Genomic DNA, 19,847 nt, shown 5'->3' with positions numbered 1-19,847 from the left:
CCACATCAGTCCTGCCTAAGCTAATGCTAGCTGGTAAGTTAAGACCATAAGTATGTGGGGAATAAAAGTAATTAATACAGTGGCAGTCAAAGATTTAGACACACCATCCCATTAAAGTTTAATGGGTAAGTGTGTCCAGACTTTTGACTGGTATGATTGCTGTTTATGTGATTTGTAGACTAAATTCTACGTTCTAGATCCAGAAGTGGGAACGTAAAGCTATGAATGATGTTGTGCTGTATTCTGTCAGAAAACCTGTAGCTTTTGCTCACTGAGTAGGCCTTCATTACCAGTAAAAGTTAACGCGTCAACTTTAGTTTGTCCAAACAAATACCGTATTTATAGAGATTTGACACTACATAAGGTTCCAGCCTTGAAACGCTGTGTTTCTGATTAATTTTGTTGGCACACTGCCATTCATTATACACATCCCTAAAGCCACCGTTGCCCTGCAGCATCCCAAGGTTGATAAAGCACACTTCATAACTTTAATTTCCAGCCTAGCCTATTGTTTGGGTGGAATATAATGCCTGGTATAACTGAACTATGACTAACAATGTTGGCTTATTTTTGAGTGAAGCTGTGCTTCACTTTTCAATAAATGGTGTAAGTCTAACTTTGTTTGCAATCCAAGAGGTTCTATGCTAAAGGCTAGCATGCTAACCATTACAACAGATGTTGAAGTAATTTCTCTTACTTAAATTTTCCATGTTCCAAATGAGCACAGTTCGTCTGCTTGGTCTGTTCACAGCAATAAATAAAATGCTTAAAGATCACCAAGTTACTAGAATTATTCCTGATGCTGCTAAGAACAAGTCTTAACACATGTAAGGGTAAAGTATCAAGACATTTACTGAAAGCAGCCTAATGGATAACTTACCAAATTTTGTAAGACGTATCTGTTTTGGGCTATACTTTAAAAGTATTTGAGCTGGATACTAGCAGTTTACATAATCCAACACAGAGTCTGCTGTCACACCATCGATAAATAATCAATACGGGTCATGTTCATTAGTGTGATGTTGGTGTTGATGTGGCCTCTTTTTGATTTTAATATCAATGTAGCTGTTTGTAAGACACACATCAGTAACACGTGAAACTAGGACTGAAACACATCAATGTAAAATTACAACATGACGTAGTTGGTTTTAGTTTTCTCTAAGTTAGAGTGAATGCTGACACTGAAGATGAATGGGTTTTCTCTGGGCCCTGGAAACTAGATGGTGAAGCCATTCAGACCATTCAATGAAAACAGACTAAAAAGAAATACAAAAATGTTAAATGCCACTTTATTTTGTCAACTAGTACTAGGTAGGACCTCCTAGCGGTACACAACCTCACCAGCCACTTTATCAGGTCCACTGCGTTAGTACTGGGCTGGACCGCCCTTTTCTGCCAGAATTGCCTTAATTATTGGTGTGATAGATGGAACGAGGCATTGGAAACATACCTCAGAGATTTTGCTCCATATTGACATGACAGCATCACACAGAAGTAGATTCAGAAGATGCTACACTGTGGTCATAAAGGGATGGACATGGTCAGCAGCAATACTCATGTAGGCTGTGGTGGTTAAACCAGGCCACGCTGCTACTAAGGCAGGGGTGTCCACCTCTGGTCCTCGAGGACTTCAATCCTGCAGATTTAAGAAGTCTCTCCCTGCTTCAGCACAGTTCTGCCCAAACATGTCGATCCATCAATCTGATTTAGATGTGCTGCACCAGGAAATATCCAAAACCTGCAGGACAGTGGTCTTTGAGGACCCCTGTACTAATGGCCTAGTACCCACTTAGTCCTAGTCTAGTCTAGGGTTAGGGTTGCTGCCATGTGACTGGCTGGTTAGATATTTGTGTTAACAAGCAGTAGAACAGCTTCACCTGATAAAGAGGCAAACTTGTGCATTGACATGTGTATTATTAGTGTACAAGTGTACTAGAAGTTTCTACTGCAAAAAAATTCTTGATAGAAGTAAAAGTTTCTGACTATAAATAAATGAAATAATCAGTAAGATAATTACAGTTGGTAAGATTTCCTGAAATAAGAAAACATAAATAGACTTTAGAGAAGTGAGAAATATCTTAAAAGAAGTTTTAAAATACTCATTTCAAGTCCGTTATTAAGTAAAAGAAAACTTAAACTGGTCTTATAATGTTTCTTTTCTGTTATTTCTTTCTCATTTTGAGAGAAAAGATCTTAAAACAACAAGAACAACTATAGGTGATGCTTCGCAATTCAAGAATAGCTATTAATAGTTTTATTTTTGTTTTAAACTAATAAAGCCCCTCTGACCACCAGCAAACACGTTAATTATTGAATTGAGGTGGGTAAAGCGTTTTAGTAAAGCGTATTAATAAAGGATTATGAGTGAATGTTTCACACAATCTTGGCGAGCAGTTTTTTTTCCTTTTATTCACACAGCTCATTTTGCAGGGTGTGTGAACTGTTACATGGAGATCTTGAAACAAGTTTTTAGAGCTAAAATTGGGTGTGAAAGATACAATATGATCTCAAACAGTGTGTCAGTTAGATGATTTAACTTGATAAGCATGCAAATTAACTCATTTGAACATTTAGTAAGTAGATAAGAAATAAGACCCTCGAAACATGATTAATAGTGTCACACATTCTGCTTTTCCCAAGAAAGACGTCTTGGCTGAAAGTAAGATTGAAAGACTTGTCTAGATAGACCTTTCTTTTTCTAGCAGGCACCTTTTGACTCCATCATAATAAAACAAATAATGAAATTTAGTAAAAAATTATCCTAATGTTCCAGACTCTGTCAGTTTTGGTAAGGTCATATGACTTTTTTCTTTTCTGATAAATTTTTTGTTAACCACCAGTGAAAAGTGATGGCGGAGGTTAGATCCAACACATTAACCCTTTGGTGCATAGTGTCCACTACAGAGGACACATATGTAAAGGCTGTTTTTAAGTGTATGCATGGGTGTGGATCGTACATTAGCAACTTCATTGGACATTAGTGAGTCACCAATACTCTGCCACGTATGAAGGATAAATACATTTGATATAGTATATATACATTGTAATTACCACGTTTGCCTCTGATAAACAGGGCAAGAAAATGATCCAGGTGTTTTACTGAAAATTTACATTATATTAATATGACAAGATATTATTTTATAAACATTTTCATAGATCAAAAAGAAAAATCAATACACTGAGTAAAAGTTAAAATAAGATTAAAATACAGAAAAGCATCAATGTGCATGTCTGTAGAAGTAAAATATTTTATTAAAAAAAATGTGGTACTGTTTTGTAATAATTCATGCACCAGAGGGTTAAAGAAAAAGCCATTGCTGTGATGTAATTCGATCTGCCCTCAGTTGTTCTGGTAATCTTAATGTCCGACAGTTCGAACCTGCAAACAACTTCAAAACAAAAATCGAGCTGTTTTTACCGTGTCCAGTTATTTACCCAAATTTACATTTATTTATTTATTTATTGGGTTTATTTCTCAATATTTAAAAGTATTACACTGTGATCATTAAGTGTACAGATTTAATGGGGTATCGAATGCTGAAGTTGGAAACAAACTGCTAAATTATTTCTAACCCTGAGAGCCAGTCCATGCCAAAATCTGTTTTAGGGATGTTGTAGAGGAGATGATATAACAAGCAGCTTTGCTCTCCCCCAATCCAAAATGCCTCTCTGCCCAGACGGCATAGACACGATCTGTGTGTGTGTGTGTGTGTGTGTGTGTGTGTGTGTGTGTGTGTGTGTGTGTGTGTGTGTGTGTGTGTGTGTGTTGGACATGCACAAGAAGGACACACACCCTGGTACACTGACTAGGACTGACAGACCAGGACATCCATTACAGATTTTTCCCCTCAACTAAAGGAAAAGTGCTCCCAGCCAGAATAGACGACTAAAGACTAAATGTAGGCTGTTTTTGGTGATGCTTACATCCACTAACGTTGTAGGTCATAAGAATGTGATATTTTATTTAAGATTAGTTCTTTCTAAACCATCCACAGGAGAAGTTTAGCTTCTGCTTCAGGATGCCATTATATCAGTCGCAACCAGATTTTATCATTTACATAAAAACACTGACACATCAGCGTAGTCATGTAGGTAAAAAAAAAGGCTGACCGAATTTGCTAGTTTAAAGAAATTTTGTCAAAATACTGAAGATCCATTCACACAGCTGAAAAACACATAGTTGCCCCACCCCCATGGATTCATTCATGCAGACTGGTGTTATGTAAGAGCTGCCCTCCTCTCCAGGCTGACATGTCCTTGCATCAACTGTGGGGGAAAGATGACAGTCGGGCTGCATCATGAGGCTCGACCTGTTAAACCTGCAGGCTGCAGCACGGAGACATGGTTAATGAGCGCTTGCAGTGATTTCTACACTCTGAACTCTCGTTTCCTTGTAGCATCTCAGAAAAATCTGTTCACTACACAATTAGAATGGATCCCAGTCTGAAAATCCTTAAACATATATATGTGTAAAAATAATGAATAAGAAAAAATATATGACAGTAACAATTAATAGAGGATGAGATACTATAATAATTGTAAGACTGATGAATTTGATAAATAGATTAGATGGATCCAAAGTCCAAGTATTCCCTCTTGTGGTGATTCTGGGAACCAACACTGGCTGTTTAAAAATTCATCAAGTTCTAACAAGTAATTAGTATTTTTCTCCAGGAAATGAAGGTGGATGCCAAAGCAGCTGGATTACTGACTGCCAGGTAAACTGACCACAGTTTGAGACTGAAGGGATGTGTCTGAGAAGACTGTCAGCAGCACCATTAACTCTCACCATTTCTCTTAATACTGAACACTTCAGAATTCTAGCAGAACTCAAAAGTCCTGTAATGTGGAGAAATATTCACTGTGTACTTGGGCCTCATTCACCAACCGCTGTTATAAAGAACTTGGTTGTTAAGATAAGATAAGATAAGATAAGATAAGATAAGATAAGATAAGATAAGATAAGATAAGATAAGATAAGATAAGAAAAGATAAGATAAGATAAGATAAGATACTTTATTGTCCGCTTGCATGAAAAATTGCATTGTAGTACTGAATCAACAATCATTACAGACAAGACTGCAGTCATACAAAAACAAAGTCTATAAATATCTTCTGCACCCACTGGAACTTCTAGACAAAACGAAAAACAGGACAGTGCTACCGACTGGGCAGTGTGACAGAGGTTGGAATAAACTAATGTTTATATTTATTCCTCCTGCATAAAGACACACTGAATACACACACTGATGATGCCTGATACTCATCATGAAGGGTATGAGAGGGTGTGTGCAGATCAGCCATTAAAGAAACAGCTCTCCACTGGTTGACCTACTTGGCGGTGACGATTTGCTCGGTCATCATTTTTCTAGCATTCTATTGGCTGGAGGACATTTGACTGACAGCTCATTCAGCAACCCAAGACAGAGGAAACATATCCAGGAGCAGACGTTTGAGAGGGCAGAATGCGTGTCTGAGTGTGAGCTAACGAGACCAAGTTTGAGCGCAAAAGATTTAAACCTGCAATATGAACCTGCAACACTAAACTTGAGAAGCAGAGCTTTGAAAGTATGAACGATATATTTGAGAGCAAGAAGGGACTTTTTGAGTGTGAGAGCAGAGTTTTGAGAGAGAGCAATAAGATATTTGAGATTGAAAACAAGAAATCTTTTTCTCAAATCAAACAATTACCCTCATTATTAAAGATAAAGAAATATCCCTATAGGATATTATATGTTCTCTTTTACAGCCAAAGACGTATTTTTGCTCAGGCTGAAGGTGTTTGGTGTCAGCCAGATCATGTTTTTATTTTATCAGGCAGTGATGGAGAGTGTCATCAGGTTTGGGATGATGGCGTGGTTCGGCAATCTCTCTAGACAGTCCAAATCTGAGCTACAGCGCCTGGTGCAGACTACCATGAAGGTGATGGGGAGGACTGAGAAATGCTCCCTTCAGTCCATCTATGAGCAGTCTGTACTAAGGCAGGCACAGAGGGTGTTGTCAGAGCTGTCCCACATCCTTCACATGGAGTATTAGCTCCTGCCTTCAGGTAGGAGGCCCACAATCCCAAAATGCAAACTGAACCATTTCAAACACTCTTTAATACTTTCCTCTCTCAAAATTTTGAATAGCTCTTGAGCCATGTACGCGACGCAGTGTGCAACAAGACAAATTTCACTTGAAAAGGAAGTAATTTCAGTTGAAACCAGAGTCACATAGTTGAAAAAAAGATTGGATTTTCAAAACAAAATGAAAAGGGCAAAGTTGGAGAACACTTGACAAATGTTTTATGAAGACTGACTGGAAATGTAAACGTCAGTCATCCAGGTGGTCCCGTGCATACATAATTCTTTTAAGAAGTATATTAAACCCTTAAATTTGGTCCAAGTAGATATATAATGTGATTCTGCTTTGAATGAAACACATATTTTGTATAAATTATCAGCATTGGTATGTTTTATGCTGATGCATGTATAAAAACCATGCAATTGGACATGAACTTACTGTGCTACGTGCAACTAAACTGCTGCAGTCCTGGAGTTCCCTCTACAGGACAAAGTGGTTACTAACCAGTACGCTTGGTGTTAGGAGTGCGCTTTGGTCAAGTGAATTGTTAGCAGTGACCTTAGTTAACAAATGTCCCTATTTACTGAGTATCATCTCAGCAATAAACAGACATTTAAAAATAAATAAATAAAATCAAATACAACAGTCAGTAAATTTTTCATAGTTTATTATAGAATTTATGAAAAGAGAGCAACCACAATCACCAGTGTCATTAGATAAAGTGCACTTTATCACAGCAGTGTAATCGTTGAGACTCAATGATAGTCTACTGAGATCACATCCTACCCAGTAATGCACATGATGACTAATGTACACTTGATAATGCACAATATACACATATTAGCTGTGTCTACTAAGGAACTCTTTGGCTCACACACACACACATATTACAAAGCATGCAGCTGTTCAATATAAAAGTGTATTTAAAATGACAAGACATACACACATGTAAACACTCTGATGTGCAAAAGGTATCCACTAAAAATGACCACTATAGTTGACATCTGGGCAGCGTTAAATTACATTCAGTGTACAGTTGTAGAGTTTGAAAACATCATCAGACAATTTAATCAATCTATTTGGAAAATGCTGCATATTTCATGTTCTTTCTGAGTGCTAGCTGACCACGTTGATAGCACTTACACTAATATCTGCATGCTAAGCATACAGCTACTTCAAGCAGTTAGCTTAGCAAGACTGGAATTAGGGTTTAGCTTGAAGTTAGTTTTTTTTTGTTTGTTTGTTTTGTTTGTTTTGTTTTGTTTTGGTTTTTTTTGTTTTGTTTTTTTGTTTTTTTTAAGCTGACTACCTGCCATTCTTAGCTTTGTCTTAACCAATAATACAATACCCCTCTATTTTTTGGTCCACTTATGTCAATTGATGTAGTACATTTTTGAGTTAGTTTAGCAAACTAAAAACAGAATTCATCATAAAGAACATAATTAAAATGTCAGTATGACACTCAAATAATTTCAACTATTCTGTTTCATTTCATGGCATAATCATATTTATTATCTTAAATGATCTTAATTTTACTGATAAGAATGTAACGATTGGAATCAAGGTTGAGCTTCAAGCTAGCTAACCTTCTATTCTTAGCTTTATGCTGACTACCAGAACATCAGTACAAGCTCCTCATTGAAACGATGTTTTTCAAATATTAAAAACTTTTTTGTTTTGTTAGATGTAAATGTTCTAGTCCAGTAAAACCAAATTCTATATTTTTACTGATAACTGACTAGGTTAAGAACCCAACCAGTTAGCTTAACACACAAAACAGGTTTGATCTTGGACCTAAGCTAACATATCCAACTGTGTATCACTCAAATAATTTCAGACTTTTGTTTGTTTATTTACCTGGTAAAATAATAACAAATTGTCTAAATTTTACCAACAGCTTGGTCTAGTACAAAGATGGGAGTCAAGGTTGCGCTTAAAGCTACATAACTGCCTACTATTTTTAGTTTTGTATTGACCATCAACACAATCAAGCTAACCATTTAAATTACAACATTTTATAAAATCAAAGACCTTTCCCAGTCTTTTCTGGACCAATAATACTAATTTCTTTAAATTTACTGATTTAAGAAGCAGTTAGGACATGAAACAGGACTGACTTTAGAGCTAATCTAACGAAAAAAAAAACCTATCCAACCTCTGTATTACAAAATCAAATAATTTTAGACTATTCTTTGTTTATTTTCCTGGTAATCTTAATTTCTCTGATAGAATACCAACCATTAAGCTTTCCACACTGATTTCAGGGTAGGTCGTTAAGATAAAAATTCTTACATTGTAATTTTACATTGTAAATGTATTCAGAGTTCCTTGATAAAGCACAATAACCACAAGTTTGTATTGAGAAATACTTGTGAGGCTGGTTTCCACATATGGGCGCAGTAGCAGTCGTAGATTGTTTCCTTGCAGAGAAAATATTGGACAAAAATATTCTAATAACACCCTCAAGTGGGCTATAAACGAACCCAATTTAATATGAAAATCACAGTGTCCAGTTAAAATCCCCTGTGCAAGCAGCTGGGACTGAAACATTTGGCAGTGTTTGCGGGACGAAGGCCAATAAAAGGGCCCAATGCCAGAAAGAAGGAAGAGAAAAGTTACACAATTTTTCTCCACTTCTTACAATTCAGTGTGTTGGCATATTAACATTTCTTTTACACTTGGATATTGTTCTCTAAGATAGTGGTCAAGAAAACACACCAAATACAGGACAATGATAGCTATGATCTGTACCATGATACATATAACAGAGTATATGTGAAAGTTTTTAAACACAAGTAGTGAATCCAGTGAATCTGAATTTACACACTACATTGTACGTTTAACACATAATCACCAGTGACTATTTAAAGAAGGGTCATTCCATGACAACACAGTTATGTGTCAGTCATTTGTGTATGGTGTTATTTAACCCTTTGTGTTGTCAGCCTAAGTCTACAATAAATCTCAGATGTAATCTACGTAACATGTTTTCTCTGACCTGTGACCCAATCAAGCTGTAGATCAAGATAAAGTAAGCCAAGTTTACTTTACTGAGCTTACTTTTATTTTCTTTTACACTGTATTCACTTCCTTATCTTGCTCATTGGTTCCACAACTTTCCCTCATTAGCCAACCTCTGGTTTAGCCAACAGAGCTGCCGGAGGAAGCCGTCGTTGGGTCCGATCTCTCTTTTCTGTCTCACCATGGCCAGAGCGGTGTGGACATCCATTTTTTGGCAAAGCATCAGGTAGGCAATGACTAGGGTGGGCGAGCGGCTGTAGCCTTCCCTGCAATGAACGTACACTTTACCTGCAAAAGAAAAGACGTGCAGATGTTCCAATTTATCAAAATCCCAGCAGCTATATATGAACCAGAGGCCAGAAAAAGTACACACAATATAAATTAAAGCAGTTTGGGATTTTTCTGCCAACAATAGTTGAACAATAGTTGCAAGACCACCATCATTCCCTCTTCTTATATGTCTATGATGAGTCTTGTGTTTTCCTGTTGTTGCTATGGTTCTTCTTTCTTGTTAGATGACATCTGATCAAGCAAGATTTCTGGCTTGGAAGACTAGATTCTACATGGGTTGTGGGAATGAGTCGTTGAGTGTGGTGTTCTGTGATGAGCTTATCGGAGCCACCCCACACAGCTCGATCAAAAATGTTCAATGCCTGATTTTTTATCTTCATGTGTGGGGTCTCAAATAAATCTTTTCAGATTTAAAAAATCCTTATCCGTGTGCCCGGATAAGTTCCCAAATCAAGCTTTCTTTTTTGAAAAAAATTAAAATGAGTAGATGGAAAATGAAAAACTTATATCGCTGAAAAATGTAAGAGAGGTGGAAAATGAGAAAAAGTTGCAGGTGGAATCAAAACATAATTGCCAGAGGCTAAATTCCGTTTCACCTCCTCAGCATCCATTTCCGCATCTCCCTCACGCTAATCGAAACTCATCACCTGACCACTCATTTACCGCGCAAGCCCGAGTCCGACCCGAGCCCATTTAAAATGAGAGAAATTGAGCCCGAACCCGACACAACCCGTCGGGTCCCGTCGGGTTCGGGCAAAGATCTTGAGCTCTAGCCCAGCTCACACTGCACCCGACCCCTATGGCCCCTCCTGCTGGTGGTGAGCCCACGGGAGGGGAGGCCCAAGTCATCCTTTCGGGCTGAGTCCGACCAGGCCCCATGGGCAAAGGCCCGGCCACCAAACGCTCGCCTCCGTGCCCAACCACCAGGCCTGGCTCCAGAGGGGGGCCCCGGTGAACCACGTCCTGGCAAAGGAAACCTTGGTCCTTGCTTTCCTCCTCATCATAGGGGTGATTTGAGCCCCACTTCGTCTGGTCCCTCCCCTAGACACCTGTTTGCCATGGGTGACCCTACCAGGGGCATGAGCCGCTACGATAGTCAGGAAGTTCACAGGGTCTTGTTCACGAGTGAGGGAAGGATGGAGCGGGAGATCGACAGGCGGATAGGTGAGGCTTCTGCAGTGATGCAGACTCTGCATCGGTCTGTCGTGGTGAAGAAGGAGCTGAGCCAAAAGGCAAAGCTCTCGATTTACCGGTCAATCTACGCTTCTACCCTACCTATGGTCACGAGCTGTGGGTAGTGACTGAAAAAACAAGATCACGAATACAAGCGGCCGAAATGAGTTTTCTCCGCAGGGTGGCCGGGCTCTCCCTTAGAGATAGGGTGAGAAGCTTGGTCATCCCGGAGGGGCTCAGAGTAGAGCCACTGCTCCTCCACATCCAGAGAAGCCAGATGAGGTGGCTCGGGTATCTGGTTAGGATGCCTCCTGGATGCATCCCTGGTGAGGTGTTCCAGGCACGTCCCACCGGAAAGAGGCCCCGAGGAAGACCCAGGACACGCTGGACGGACTACATCTCTTGGCTGGCCTGGGAACACCTTGGGATCCCTCCGGATGAGCTGGTGAATGTGGCCGGGGAGAGGGAAGTCTGGTTTTCCCTGCTTAGGCAGCTGCCCCCGCGACCCGACTCCGAATAAGCGGCAGAAAATGGATGGATGAATGGATAATCGCATTTCAATCGCATAACATTTGTTCCAATTTAATTTTCATGGATTTTAGTGCACGACTGAAACAAATTAAAAGCCAGACATTAATATTGTAAACTCAAGCTCTAGTAATATCTGGAAAAAGGCATTTAATTTTATTTCAATTCAGAACAATACAAAAAGACATTTAAAGTACAAAGTCTACAACATGTTAAGTACTCCATGACCAGTCCGGTCATGGAGCTCTGACTGCAGATTGTTACTGGGAGCTGCGTGAGGTCTGAAAACTCGCTAAATATAGCGCCAAAAATACACTAAGTAGTTAGCCGAGCTCTGACATGTGCACCATTGTTTTCGGTGTACCAGGAACTTGTGCACTGAATTAGTTTAAATTGTTTAGCCCTTTTTCTGGTGCTCATCTAGAGAAATCATAATAAAATATAATCTTCCAAGGTTCTGAAACAGAAAAACATTCAGTGTTGGGGAGGATATTCTCACACTGCTGTTTCTCTTAATTCTCTCTTCCACTGACCTTTTCCATTCTTGTACGCCAGAGCCTTTTCAATAAAGTCTGCTGCCTCTTCGAAGTAGATGCTGATATCGAAGTGGTCGGTGTCGCTGGCTGGTACACCGTGGTAGATGATGCCTGTGTCAGCGTAGAACTCGGAGTTGGTGTTCACGTGCATGAAGGAGTTTCCCTCTGCTGCATTCAGGATGTGGGTGATGCCCAGGCGCTTGAGGCGGATCACATTTGTCGCCACAAATCTGTGTGGAGTTGTTTGGAAAAAAAGACCAATGCACAGTGATTACCTCATGTAGAACTAAATTTCATCAAGTTCTAAACTATAAACAGTTTGAACATCTCTGTGTTTGTACTGTAGCTTAAAAATATTTCAGGATGAAGTTTTTGTGCAGAACCATCTTATTAAGATCACTGACTGAAAAAGGTTCATACAAAACTTTTTTCTGACCTGATGCCCGTTTGTGACCTGCTCCCTGCCTTGATGCTGTAGGATTTCTGCAGGCCAATAACATTTTCCATCTACTCAACTAAAGGCCAAGAACAGCATCTGAACCTGCTGCTCCTCTGCTTAGAATGATTTATGTGTGCTTCTTCTGTTCTTTCCTTAAAGGTTCCATATTATACATTTTTTCAGCAATTTCATATGGATCCAACAACATTGTTTTCAAAGTGTATTACCCCAAATTCAGCCTTGGTCCTTAATTTCAGCCAAATGTGGTTCTAGTGAGCTCTAATGAGAACGGGCTGTTTCTGTGTCTGAACCTTTAAATGTTCATAAGTGATGCCCGTCCACGCCCCTCTCTGGGAAAAAATCCGGCTTTTGCTGACGCCCGCTCTGTGATTTTAAAGCAGGCTCAGTTAGTCGGAGGGGGGGTGGGTCAACAACAGTCTTTACTACCAGGGACAGTGGTTATTTCCTTTTGTCAGGTCATAAAGGGAAAGATCTCAGGCTCAACCGTTTGAGCACACATTCTCTAAAAAGTGGAGAACGCAAGTGAGAGAGGAAACAGAATTTTCTAATTTTGGGGCCGCATACACAGGCTGTGGGGACATATATGACTGAATTTTGCATAACATGGGACCTTTAAACTCAGACGGTACAAATGAACATACAATCTGCTAAATAGCCAAAAATGCCTGGTTGTGGGGAAAATGAAAGGATCTTGATGTAATCTTCTCCTATATCTAAGACAAAGGAGCGCTGTAGAAACAGCTGCTGCCTCAGTATGCCTGATCGTGTTTGTGTCATATGTTGTTACTGTCTAGTCTTGGACGGGTTGTAATGGAAACACAAATTTCCCTGAGGAATTTCCAAAGGGATTAATAAAGTATTTCTGATTCTGATTCTGATTCTGATTATCAGTGAAGTCTGTAGTCTGCTGCCTCTGCCTCGGCGGCTTAATTCATGAACTATTTAAGAAACAAGTAAATGCTTTCAGTCATAAGGCTAATCTGCCGAAGGATCACTAGATTTACTGGAGCAGAACACAGAAACATCAGTAAAATTACAATACTGAGGATCACTGAAAGCTGCTGCCAAGTACAAACTGTGCAACTAATAACAGATGCAATAACCAAAGTATTTAATTAGTAGAAATTTGTCAGTTTTTTCTAACTAATCATTTTTACTAAGTATTAAAATAAAATTCTGAATCTTTAAATCATTAAATCAGTAAAACTAATTTAAAAATCAAAACTCTGTTCACAGATTTTAAAGAATATTATCCATATAGCACTTTTTGTTTGCTGTTGTAGATAAGCCAGCACAAACTGCAAATTATATCATAAAAATAAAAATATTAACTTATCAGTTATCGGTATCGGCCACGAGAAGCAGAAAATTATCAGTTATCGGTATTGGTTGAAATGTTTCATATCGTGCATTATTAGTCACAGTGTTGGGGCCTTCAAGAGCAGAGGGCCATTTGAGAATTCAGCCGGACATCTAGACTCCTGCATGTTGATATATGATGTAATATAATGCTGATGTGTCCTAAAAAAGCTATTTATCCTTGTTATCTTTGTGGAATTTTCTTCAGACTGCTGCAAGCTTTCTGGTGACTGTTTTACTTTTTCTGATCAGAAATAAAGTGTTTTCTTTTGTTAAATGTTGCTTCACTTCTCATCATGTCTTCCACAACACATTCAGCTTGGTAAATTAGCACCACCTTGTGGTGGTACTAATTCATTAATACCAGACACTGGTTAAGACAATCACATATCAATAATTGCATAATTATTTGATTTCTTACAATTAAACAAGCATTTGAAAATTTAAACAATATTACCCATCTCTTAAGGTTACACATCTCATCCCAGTAGATCAGCAGTTTCTGAAATACTCAGACAAACAATCAAGTTCAAAGTCTCTTAAACCTACAAAATTCCTCATTCTGATTCTGATGTTTGAACTTCAGCATGTCTACATGACTAAATGTGTTGAGTTGCTGCCATGCTGATTAGATATTTGTGTTAACAGGCAGTGGGGGAGGTGTACCTAATAAAGTGACCGATGGGTTTATAGCCAATCCTACACAACTAAATTTATACAGTTTTCTTTCATGTAGTATGAGTAGTAGTATGAGAGACAGTCAATGCTTCCACCATGCAAGAACAAAGAGATTGAACCTCTGCATACATGCAATGATTTATATTGGACATGCATGATACTGAACTTTTGGCCAATATTCGATAATCTACAACTCATTTACTGAATTGCAGAGATTATTTAATTTCCTATGTTGTGGAAATAAAATACAGTGTTATTCTGCATACTCTTTGCCATGTTGGCCTATTGGCTAAAAAAAAGCTGAAAAGGATGTAACATTCACTCCTTGTACAAAATAAGAAACATACTTCAACTTGGATTTTGTACAATATGTCAAATTGAATCATGACATTTTTTTAAACAAACCAAGTAAGATATATGCATCCTACCCTACTTAAAACTAGGCCTGTCACGATAACAAATTTTGCTGTACGATAAATTTTCTCAGATATTATCGCGATAAATGATAATATTGTGCAAAGCGATAATGTTGTCATTTTGAGACCATTTCAACTAATATAATAATATATTGACAATGCCATAATAATACCTACGGTAGTATATAGGCCTATGTATATGTGCCTGCGCATTACAGGGGTTATTACGGTAGACCAGGAAGTGGGGGCTTTGTACTGATGTTGTAGGCTACTTGTGTGTTCTGCTTACATGTGGGGAGCAGTGAAACAATAAATGAGGAGGTGCTTGCAGCTATTATTTCTCCATTCGACGTATTTACATAATTCAGCATAAGAGGATTAGCGCAAGAGCGTGAGAAGACACTTAAATACGCGAGTCTCACGGCCAATGCGTGTTGGCAGCCCTGCAAAACAAATGCGGCTTACCGGCTCGCACAGGTGCTTCACCACGGTCTCGTGCTGCAACATGCTGCCGTCAAGTATGACACTAGAGAGATCACTATGCAAGAAACCAGAGCGTTCAGTCGAAATACTCCATAGTGAAACTTATTGTCATACACAGTGTATGGTAAAGTAAGGGGGGGACAAATAAAAATTATCGCGGCCGGCGAACTTATCGCGCTCATATTTTTCTACCGTTCAATTAATTGACTTATTGCTTATCGCGACAGGCCTACTTAAAACAGACACGTTCTCCCAGAGCCTGTTCTTTTATGGATTAAATACGTCTGTGGAATGGGCGATATTCAATATTTAATTTTGAAGGCGATATCGGCCAGTATCGATATTTGCCAATAGTATCTTGCATCTTTTATTTTTTCTTTCCTTTGGGCGTAACTACAGTTCTAATAACTCAGAAATTTAGGCAGTTTGTTATCTGTTGGTTTGTATTAGATGATGCACATGTTCTTATTTTATAGGACACCCAAACTTTGTATAGTTCTTGTTATATTTTTCCATTCTCCTGTCACACTGCTGCAGCAGAGGGGAAAGCATTACGTTTCACTGTGAACTTCTGGCATTGCTGCATCTCCTGGCAGCTCCTGCCAGCGAAATGAAAGGAGCTAAAAATACTAGATGCAGACTGAAGCCGAGAGAGATGCATCGAAACATAAAAGAGCAGCTCAGAGGGAGTCATGCGTGGGCGCTCTTCACTCAGCTTCTGACAAGTGTGTGTGTGCTCCAGCCTATATTCAGTTGTGCATTTCCTCAGACAGAACAGCCAGTGATTCTCTGTTATTTTATGACTCCTTCAAAAATGCAAGCAGAATTAAACCAGCACCACAGAGACACTCTCATGACTCATTGTGCTAAAAACAAAGTTTTTGTTTGAAGTTTTTAGCTCAGTTATGCAAAATTTAGAGCCCAAATTATCTTGTAAGTAGGGCTGGGCGATATGGCCTAAAAATAAAATCTCAGATTTTTTATAACCAAATCCGATTTCCGATTTTAATCGATTTTTTTTTCTTTGCTTTTACAAAACATAAATAAACTTATTAAAAACATTTATTTGTTTATATAGATGAATGTTAGCAAAAATAAAGCATATAATGTCATAGCTCTTCCACCATATAAACGACTTCATATCTTACATTGAAATATGCGACACAATGCATCCGTGATCTCTTTCCATCTGGATCCTTATCATACAGGATCCACTGCAGAAATAATTCCCCTGATGAAGGTTGTCTCTTAACTAGTGTTTGTGGGTTAAGTTGACTTCTGCATCTCGTAGAGAAATCCTAACAGCATTTCTCACTGCAGTTATACGCACAGCTAAATCCCAGGCATGAGTGAAGGGTCACTTTAACGAAAATCTGTCAGACAAACACCGTTCTGGTGTGGAGGGAGGGCTAAGTCTGCTGCTAACTAACTATGGAAAAAAATCCCGATTTTCAAAAAAATTAATCTCCAGAAATGGAAAATTCGATTTATCGATTTTATCGATTAATCGCCCAGCCCTACTTGTAAGTCTAGAATATTTTCTCCCCAAACTCAGCCTAGTGTGTACCATTATTTTAAAAGAATTTTAATGGACTTAAAGGGCTATTTGACTGTTTCAGAATATGAATTTCCTCCCCAGATATTTCAACACCAATGTCGAAGGTCTTTATTTAGTTTTAGAGTTTAGTACCTGAAGACAAAGTATGGTCCTAAAGGTGCAGCATGTAACAAAATCAAAAGTATATCATTAATATATAGTATATAATTTAATATATCATTAAAAATGTGTTTCTACGATCTGGCCATCGTCCGTTTACATCTGTGTGTTGTACTTGAAGTAATTTCTATTCCCATCTTTGCCACTAGATGTCAGTAATTCTTACACAATGTACCTTTAAGGTAATAAAATATCATAGTATGTATACCATAGTATCTATATATATATATGTATATATATATATATATATACATATATACATATATATATATATATACACACACTACAATATATATAAGGTATAGTGGTCTCATGTACCTGCTTCCCTCTTTGTATTAAAGAAGTGGACGAAGACACCATGATGTAACTGGTGAGAAACTTGTAATAGGGGCAGATATTTACTGTGTACAGGTAAGTATTGGAAACAAAAGCTGCTAGTATCACAAGCCCCAGTTCCACCAAGGAGTCCGGGTCAGTATGGGACGGGGTGCTTTTATCTTGCATTTCCACAGACAAAAACTGGTGGAATGGTGGCAGAATATTCAATCAGACCCATCAGTCTTTTTAGGGACACTTCTCTTGGGGTCCCAGTCTTACTCATCTGACACAAAAGGGAGCTTGACTTGCTGCAAGCACACAGAGGACAGACAGAGGGATCCGTCTGTATGCATACTGAGCATAAATGAGTCCTAAGTCAGAGTAAAACCCACATGGGTTCTACCCCCAACCTGTGGAGGTCATGGCCTGAGTCCTGTTTAAAGGAAGTTTTCCTTTCCACTGTGGTCCAGTTCATGCTCAGGATGAAGGATTGAATCAAAGAGAAGCTTTAATTCATGACACAGAATTCATGGAGTGAATAAAAAGGTCATGTTGTTTTTTTTTCGGGCTGTTCTGCAGAGCCCGAAAATTGGTAATGGAAACACCTCCAATTTTCGTAAATCTCCTGAGATATCACTAAAACGTTGTTAAGCTCTCATGAGGCGGTTTTTCAGACGTGTAGAAGTACTGTATATCACAAAAGTGTAATGGAAACACTTTGTCTGCATTTACACGTCTCTGGTAAAAGATGGCGCTGTATGAGTAAACGCAGGAGAAATCTAAATCTCCTTCTTCTTCAAAGTGGAGTCTCGCAGGACGCGAGTTTACGACAATAACGGTTAACACGCTAAAAACCATTCAGTGGAAACACCTGCAAATCGCAATTGTACTGTTGAACTTTTAGAAATATTGCTTTTATTTAGCAAAAAACACAAACAAATAGGACAGATCTTACTTTTTATGACTACGGTTTATTTATTTATTAATTACTTTAACTATTTTATCTTATTTTATTTCTTGATTTTATCTGCTTATGGGTGCTACATTATGCACAATATGTAATAGTTTGTCTTTGTTTTTTTATAATTGTTTATACTACATATCATGGTATATATTCTTAATTTTCTGCACTATTTTTTATTTGTTAGTTTGCTTTTATGTTTGGTGGTGAATGCATGAATCTGACTGTTGTTCATCACTTTATGGCTGCAGCCAGGGTGAAAGCCCAAGATGAATTTCTCCCTAGAGGGACAATAAAGTTAATCTTGAATATTGAATTTTAACACAATCTGCTGACTTTCTTAGCTAAGATAATTATTGGTATGAACACAGTTGCTATAAACTGGACTTGGTCCACTTAGGACTACAGTGAACTTGAATCGGACTGTATCTTATAAATGCCAGGAGATGACTTTATAGTGGATTGACAATATATAAAGTTGAATTTTACGTAAAAGGAGAGCATGCAACCTTCATTTAAAAGGCCCCAGTTCTTTGTTATATCTTTACCAAGCATAAACCTGAGCATACTTCTGAACCTAAACTTCCATCAGCTGCTCTGACATTAAAGATCTAAGCACAGGTTTCCTACTTCCAGACTCTTATTAACCTAGTTAACTGTAGAAACTGAAATGATGCATTGTAGCTCTGCGAGTGTTTTAAATTCAACAAGAGACAGGTTTGGAGCTATTTTTAGCCCCATCAACAGCAGCCATCTTCTTGCTTCTGGAAAGCACTCCACTCACCTCTTCAAAACAGTCTGCCACAGCCCACCACGTCGTCCCTGTATCACTCAAACAAGACCACTACTGGCAATAACAACATAAAATAATACATTGTCATGGGAGAAAAGACCTGTTACATAGCAGTGAACCCTTACAATTAATCCCTTTATTCTAATCTTAGATCATCTAGATGTTTCTACAGCATATGAGGGATAAACAGATTTCTGCAAAGACATGTTTCTACGTCAAATTTTCTTTAATTCCAATTATTAGGACCAGTGTGGACGTATAATATATGATAATTTATAGAACTTAACTGTAATAAATGGCAATTTGTTGTATCACTAAGGAGTGCAGAAGTGGTTCATTCTGAGGTGACCTAAATTGGACAGAGACAGGTTCAGTGGGCTGATGTGCAAATTACCTTGGGAGAGAATAAATATAAACATGGAAGTAGAATAACAAGCGCTGACTTACGCGTTGCCGATGTAAATCCTGGGGTAAACCTCATGGAAGTGTTTTGTTGGCCAGCTGTAAAAGCCGCTGTCGTCCGTCAGTAGGTCGTTGAGCTGCTGCAGGGACACCTCAAAGCTGGACGTGTCGACTCGGTAAGGAGCCGAAGTCTTCACGTGCTGCTTGTGTTTATTCTTCATGTCCGCAGAAGACTGAAGCAAGACCTCCAATAATCGCATTTAGAGGTTTTGAGGTGGTGGACGTGGCAGATAGGTGTCGGTTTACGTGGACAGAGAGAGGAGGGAGAGACAGCTCTGCTTTCTCTTCGCCTTCTCAGCGGCTCTGACACACTGAGCCGCTCAGCGCTGGAAAACTGAACCAAGTCCATGGCCGGTCCGAGGGACTCGGCGGCCCCAAGTTAGAGGTGCCCAAGAACCCCCAAACAAAAATGGAGGGGAAAATGGCTTTGTGGAGTCCTGATCTTGGACCTATAATTAATCTAAAACAGGAGCATTCAACTAAAATTTAAAGAGGTCTAGTTAGAGAAAAACTTTGGGAGCCAAGGTCCAAGAGATATTAATGACTATTTATATGTATGTGTGTGTGCGTGGTTTCTTATTGATA

General features: G+C 38.7%; 1 protein-coding gene across 1 annotated transcript; it reads right to left on the bottom strand.

Moving 5' to 3' along the window:
- Positions 1-7,914: 7,914 nt before the first annotated feature.
- On the bottom strand, positions 7,915-19,561 carry LOC121646484 (dual specificity protein phosphatase 3-like). The gene is made up of 3 exons (XM_041995490.1): positions 19,248-19,561; positions 11,613-11,845; positions 7,915-9,375 (listed from the first exon to the last, which is right to left on the bottom strand). The coding sequence occupies exons 1-3, from the start codon at positions 19,460-19,462 to the stop codon at positions 9,167-9,169; spliced, it is 657 nt and encodes a 218-aa protein (XP_041851424.1). The 5' UTR covers positions 19,463-19,561; the 3' UTR covers positions 7,915-9,166.
- Between the last annotated feature and the right edge of the window lie 286 nt (positions 19,562-19,847).

This window comes from Melanotaenia boesemani, chromosome 2, assembly GCF_017639745.1.
Source record: "Melanotaenia boesemani isolate fMelBoe1 chromosome 2, fMelBoe1.pri, whole genome shotgun sequence".
In the NCBI taxonomy this organism is placed as follows: domain Eukaryota; kingdom Metazoa; phylum Chordata; class Actinopteri; order Atheriniformes; family Melanotaeniidae; genus Melanotaenia; species Melanotaenia boesemani.
The sequence above is the reverse complement of the archived record's forward strand: the minus strand, read 5'-3'. Positions and strand labels throughout refer to the sequence as shown.

What these genes read in the sequence shown, in the direction of transcription:
- LOC121646484 (XM_041995490.1), bottom strand. Translation starts at nt 19,462, where the DNA reads ATGCGATTATTGGAGGTCTTGCTTCAGTCTTCTGCGGACATGAAGAAT. An exon ending in AGGATTTACATCGGCAACGC is followed by an intron (nt 11,846 to 19,247) that starts GTAAGTCAGCGC and finishes AACTCCACACAG; the next exon opens with ATTTGTGGCGACAAATGTGA. An exon ending in GGCGTACAAGAATGGAAAAG is followed by an intron (nt 9,376 to 11,612) that starts GTCAGTGGAAGA and finishes TTTCTTTTGCAG; the next exon opens with GTAAAGTGTACGTTCATTGC.